The sequence below is a fragment of the Poecilia latipinna genome, unplaced genomic scaffold (assembly GCF_001443285.1).
Source record: "Poecilia latipinna isolate Pla-1442-1.1 unplaced genomic scaffold, P_latipinna-1.0 Scaffold3578, whole genome shotgun sequence".
Classification (NCBI taxonomy): domain Eukaryota; kingdom Metazoa; phylum Chordata; class Actinopteri; order Cyprinodontiformes; family Poeciliidae; genus Poecilia; species Poecilia latipinna.
In genome coordinates this window covers 32,878-39,402 of record NW_015116194.1, presented here as the reverse complement: position 1 = coordinate 39,402, position 6,525 = coordinate 32,878, and the positions used below count along the sequence as shown (strand labels likewise).

Here is a 6,525-nt window from a genome sequence, read left to right as displayed (position 1 = left end):
GCAATCAGAGTGGAAGACGCTCACCGTCAGATCCGTGCAGCGGGAGACTTGAATTAATTGAACGTTTATAACAAATAATGAATCAAAGTAAGGAGGTAAAACGGAAGATGAAAGTTCGCCCCAGCGCCGCGGATCGGGCGCTTTAGGAGCTGGATTGGAGCTTGTGCACAGGAAACGCCGCCAGGTGCAGGAGGACGCCACAGGGTGGGGGAAATAAAGACATTCCCGGTGAGATCTGGACTTTACGTTTCTTTTTGGGGATTTTTGGTGGTACCACTCCTTTTTCTCATTTTTTGGGGGGAGGTTTTTGACGCTTGGCATTTTTCGTTTGGATTGGGACCTTGGATTAAAAAGGAGATATTCTCCCATGATATGGAACTCGTTTCTGGACAATATTCGTATTAAAAAGGATCAAGAAGATTTGGACATTTAACCATTTGAGTTTCTTTACTAACATGAACTAAGTGGATTAAACCTATCCTAAATTTATTTTGAGAGAGTACTAACAGGATAACTATTATCCGGATAACTATTATTATTTTCTTAGTTCGTGTTTTTTTGTAATAAATCATGGTTGCAAAAGGTCAACATAATTTCATATTTGAGTGTTTGGCTGTTTATTTACTTCTCCATTTAACTGGTGAAACATATTTTGCCTGATGCCTGTGACGTAACCCCCTTGTGTGTATTTGTAAGTTCTGCTTTAAATGGGAGCCGAATTTTACAAAATAATAGTCAGTGCAGAGTAGTCTGCAGATTCTATGGTGAGGGGCAGAGAGGGACCTGGATGAAGGCTGGGGGGCGCAGGGCCAGAAAGGGTGAGGAACATTTAGCTAGACGATGTCAGACACTGATAAGTTTTAATTATTATCAAACCTTATCAAACTTGGCGTTTTGAAGCCAAAATACCTCAGAAATATACAGAACCACCATGAGAATCAACTCATTTACAGTTTAAACTCAGTTTCACACAGAGAGCCTAGCATAAATGTCTGGCTGTTGAACTGGACCGGTCCAAGTCGCTATCAGGCTAATTTACTACTAGCAGCTTTACTAATCTTTACATCACCAAGGCTCATTAAAACAAACCTTAATCTGGGCTTTTTTCTATTCTTCCTCCTTCTTCTCTCCCTCCCTGAAGGATGAGTCCTTTTCCCAGACATTGTTTTGCTAGCTTAGCTTCTGACCGGAGCTTTGGACGTTTGGATGCTCATTGCAGCTCATGGTACCAGCGGAGCTGCGGTACCTACCGCGGCCACCAGGGGGCCCCAAGAGCAATTTACTTATTTTCTTTGTCTATAAAATAATAATTTCTACATACATTATCAAATATATATTATTGTAAAAACATAACTTCACGATGAAATTGTGTGTTTTTGATATTATAATGACATAGAAATTATTACTAATAGAAATAAAAAATCAGCTCCACTGAGGGGGCCCTTAGTGGCCCTGGGGCCCCAAGTGGCAGCTTATGCCTTGGGCCGGCCCTGATTACAGATCAGTGGGTGCAGCTGGGAAGGCAGCAGGTCGAGGCAAATGAGGAAATGATCAACAGCTGGAAGAGGAAGCAGACTGGATGGTTAAACCAACAGGAACCAAGAGGAAAGAAAACCTGAACCATAAACAGAAATAAACACTAAAAACACTGATAAATTATTAATAAACACTAAAAACACTAATAGAAATAAATCTCTGCTCAGTGTTTGGAAGCTAAGTGATTTACTGAATCCTCATGGAAGGAGGAGTTAATATAGTTTAATGGATTAAACTTTGACAAAGTCAGAGTTTGATTGGTGGTCGGTGTTTTCCACTTGGCTAGGTCCAGAAGAGATCCAACCCAACCTGTCAGAAGGTCATGTGGAAGGACGACCTGGACTCTGCTGATTGGTCTGCTTTCTGTTTCTTCTTCTTCCTGTTTGGTTTGTCTGGGTTTATATTGTATGTTCAAATCAATCAACATGCATTTAAAAAAATAAACCATAATAAATACAAATAAAATCTGATCTAGTGAAACTAATCCCAACACTGAGATTATATGAAGTCATGAATAATCTGGGCTGATGTGAGAAAACCAAACAGAGGGAAAACATCTCCAGATTATCACTGATTCATCAATGAATGAATGAATTTTAACTCCAGTCCATCCCAGAATAATCCCTGATTCAGGTTTAATATGATAACCCAGAATAATAATCTGTAATAATCTATGAGGTACAGACATACAGGAGGTTCTAGATCTGGTTAATCTGATGTAACCTACATAGTTCTAGACAATCTAATGGTATAATCTGTAATAATCTGTCTGACAGCAGCTGATCTAATCCTGACTGTGGGTTGAAGTGAAACCTGCTCTGAGCTCAGAGACAACAGGAAGTGGAAACTCTCCACCCTGAGGTGTGTGAACCTCCTGACAGGAAGTGATGTCGCTCTCTGGCAGTCTTCCTCCAGACGACATGAAGTCTTCCTCCAGCCGCCTGCTGCTCGGTGAGTCCAACGTCTCCGTCTGATGGGACAGGAGGGACAGGCTGGGAGGACATTTAAACTTCCCCCTGGACTGTCCTGGTTCTGGTCCTGGTTCTGGTCCTGGTCCACTGACGGGAACCAGAACCAGAACATTTTGTCAGACGTCTGCAGATTAAATTTGTTGTTAATCAGAGAATTAAACTGAATATCAGAGATGAACTCATTGGACTCTGGTTCTGGTTCCTACAGCAGCAGGAAGTCGGTTCTGACCCGCTGCTGGTTCTGGACCAGCCGACCAGAGGAGAAATAGAATAGATGCTGTTTCTATTCTACATCACCTAGTTCTACGTTCCTTCACTGAGAGACTTTAAATCCTGATGAATCACTGAACGGATTAAAGTTCTGCTGCTGGATCAACCTGCTGGGTCTGGTTCTGGTTCTGGTTCTGGTTCCAGAACCGGAGCAAACAGAGGAGAAGCAGCATTCAGCTTCTATGCAGCACAGATCTGGAACAAACTTCCAGCAAACTAAACCAGCTGAACTGAGTTGAGCAGTGAATCGTGAAACATTTCAGACTAAAAATGATTTTAGAGACGAAATGAAACTTTGATGATGTTTGACTTTGTTCTGATGGGTTTGATGATGGACCTGATGATGGACCTGATGATGGACCTGATGATGGTGCTGATCGTATTTATGTTCTAACGTCTGTTAGACTTTGTGTCTTTATGATGTGAAGCCTTGAACTGGCTTCCTGCTGCAATAACAAACAGACTGAAAGAACTTCACCAGTTCATTAGCCAGTTCAACCTGCACCAGGTTAAGCGTTGACCCGTTACGGCTGACATGGTTCCTGCTCACCGGGTCTTTAATCAGTCCTGATTAAAGACTGAGGTCCACTGGACCAAGGTGGACCAAACTCCACCTTGGTCCAGTCAGACGAAACTTTAACAAAATCCATTTATTCCATAAAACAATAATACACAGTAACGGTGTTAATAACGACTCGGCCACAGCGAGTGACAGCCAGTCACCTCCTTATATAGGTGAAGGAGCCGACAGCCCCCTCTAGTGACCAAACCAAGAATACACATATTTGGCTCCAATAATTATTCTGTTTCACCGTCGGGTTTTAAATAATATTAACCTGGAGCTTTGGTTGCATTTTATTTTCCTGCAGCTTCATGAATCCAGATTAATCTGATGGACACGTCAGATTAAACTTCCTCAGTTTAATCTCCTCAGTGGAGAAACTCTGAGGTCCATAAAGACATTTAATCATTAATTTAATCTCCAGCTGTTCCTCCTGGTTCACATCTGGAGGAGAAATCTGCTCTGGCTCAGATCGGACCTGAAATCCAGCCCATCTGGACCGACCAGAACCAGAACCAGAACCGACCGATTAACTTTAGAGGTTGACTTAAACTAAAACATTATTTAATTCAGATTTTCTTCTTTAGCTTTAGTCGGCGCTCTGACCCGCTACGTTTCTTTCTTTAACAAGCTAAAGCGTCTGCTCCTTTGACTAGGCCAGTGGTGGAGGGCCAGTTCAGCACTAAGAGCCAAATTCAGATCATCGTCACCATAAAGAGATGCACAGATAATCTAACATTAGCTTTAGCATGTAGCTGCTCTGTTCTTAGGCCCTGAGGCTTCAAACCTGACAGTCGTCATGTTTTATAAATGTCTTTAGGTTTAGTTTGTACTCTGCTACTTCAAGCAGCTCTTTATGTGTCAGTGTTAAATTTAGTCTGGCTTAAACTTAGTAAAAGCTCTGACAGAAAACTTCTGTTACAGGCCCAGCCTTAGGGGGGCGGTAGAGAGCAGCATCTAGGTTAGAACAGGGGTGGGCAGCTCCAGGCCTGGAGGGTCTGCTGTAACCTTTAGATGTGTCTCTGCTTCAACCCACCTGAGTCAAATAATGACGTGATTAGCAGGACTCTGGAGAACCTGACTGCACTGAGGAGGAGATTCAGCTGTTGGATCCAAGTGTGTTGGACCAGGGAGACATGAAGAGCTGCAGGACACCGGACCTCCAGGACTGCCTGGGTTAGAAGAAGAAGAAGAAAAAGAGCTGAGTGTGTTAGTTTTAGAGACTCTAGCTGTCCAGCTCGTTGTTCGTTGTTAGCCTTGCCAAAAAGAGGAATAAAGCTCTACAAGCTTTTATCTGCCTCCTCCTTGTTTGCCGCCAGCGGAGCAGGAACTTTAAGAGCTCGTTACCAGCAGACCAGCCGAAATAGACTAACTAGGTAAAACTCCTGAGCTCCATCTGAAACTGGAAACGAGGAAATGTTTCCTGCAGGACATTTTAGAAACATCGACAGTTTCCTCCTGTGGCTCAGGCTGTATTTAAGAGTATCATGGTGACCTCAACAGTTTTAAAACTTTACACTTTAAACATTATTTTGGTGTAAAACCCAAACATCATCACTGGCCCCCTTTCAGCCCTGGTTAAAAATCTCCTGGATTCGGCCCTGCTCAGCAGAACTAAGGAGGTATTTCACATAAATATTCAACCATTTAAACCTTTATATACTTTCAATATTATGCACTAAATTAACCCTCATTGAAAGCTGAGACACAGCAGATCTGACACACATTAATAAATATTAATTTAAATTCATTCTCTAATTTTATTCAGTTTTTGTCCTGCAGCTTAAAAATTGTTTCAAATCTCAAATCCATGAATCAATGAAACATCGACTGCAGGTTTATAGCGCTAGTTTAGCACAATCTCACCACCTGCACATTATGCTGCTTATGCTAGTGCTGCCTTCAAGGAGTGTGGGAAATTTCAGTATCAAAGAGTCACAGGTTTGCTAGACTTTTAGACCACAGATGAAGACATCATGGCAGTTATCTACGAGTGGTTAGCTAAATGTGGTTAGCTAAATGCGGTTAGCTAAATGTGGTTAGCTAAATGCAGTTATCTATGAGTGGTTAGCTAAATGTGGTTAGCTATGAGTGGTTAGCCAAACATGGTTAGCTACAGGTGGTTAGCTAAACGTGGTTAGCAAAATGCGGTTAGCTACGTGTGGTGAGCTACGAGTGGTTAGCTAAACACAGTTAGCTATGCGAGGTTAGCTAAATGCTGTTATTTACGAGTGGTTAGCTAAATGCAGTTAGCTAAATGCTGTTAGCTATGGGTGCTTAGCTAAACGTGGTTAGCTATGGGTGCTTAGCTAAACGTGGTTAGCTATGGGTGGTTAGCCAAACATGGTTAGCTAAACGTGGTTAGCAAAATGCGGTTAGCTACGTGTGGTTAGCTACGAGTGGTTAGCAAAACACAGTTAGCTATGCATGGTTAGCTAAACATAGAGCTGCAGCTAACGGTCACAATGAGCCATAAACTCCACAGCTTCCTGTCCGTCGGTCTCTCACTCTCAGCTCCCAGTCAGAGACGTTCAGTTCATATCCAGGTCAGAGGTCATATTCAGAAGGGATTTGATTATTGATTGGTTGAGTTTCCTCCTCCATGCTCTCAGGGAGTAAAGTCAAAATGTCAGACGGCCTTTAGGAACCAACATGGAGGAAGGTCCAGTAGCCCATCCCTCCAGGTTTCTCACCTTCTCTCTGTTTCCATGGCAACCTGCAGGTGTCTCTGTGCTGCTGCTGTGTGGAGCGTCAGCGTCTCCAGGTGAGTGGATGGTTCTACCAGAACCTGAAGTCCGGTCCGGTCCGTGAGGTGAGACGTTGTCTCCGTCTGTCCTCCAGTGTCTCTGTCCGTCAGTCCAAACCTGCAGCAGTTCTTCACCGGGGACTCCTCGGTGTCCCTGAGCTGTCTTCATGAGGGACGGACGGCTGAGGGATGGACGGTGAGGGGGACAGGACCGGCTGGGGACTGTGGGCCACCTGGTTCTGGTTCCGGTCCGTCCTGTGTCCTCAGCCTCTCTGGACCTGCAGCTGGACAGTTCTGGTGTGAAGCGTCTTCTGGACAGAAGAGTGAGAACGTCAGCATCACGGTGCTGGGTGAGGACATGTCCACACCTCCCAGATAGCACAGAATGATTGAAACAACATTGAAAGTGGTCGGTGACTTGTATGTTGAATCAACGTTAG

General features: G+C 43.6%; 1 protein-coding gene across 2 annotated transcripts in view; it reads left to right on the top strand.

The window, feature by feature from the left end:
• The first annotated feature begins 1,362 nt into the window (after window positions 1–1,362).
• LOC106941265 (uncharacterized) overlaps window positions 1,363–6,525 on the top strand; it is a 13,087-nt gene continuing 7,924 nt past the window's right edge. The window contains exons 1-3 of one of the 2 annotated variants that reach the window (XM_015024222.1): window positions 1,363–2,487; window positions 6,062–6,103; window positions 6,181–6,435. In XM_015024222.1, the coding sequence (XP_014879708.1) occupies window positions 2,424–2,487; window positions 6,062–6,103; window positions 6,181–6,435 (361 nt within the window). In that variant the 5' untranslated portion in view covers window positions 1,363–2,423. Of the gene's footprint in view, window positions 2,488–5,773; window positions 6,104–6,180; window positions 6,436–6,525 lie in introns of those variants that run through there. The other variant, XM_015024221.1, reaches the window with a different exon arrangement.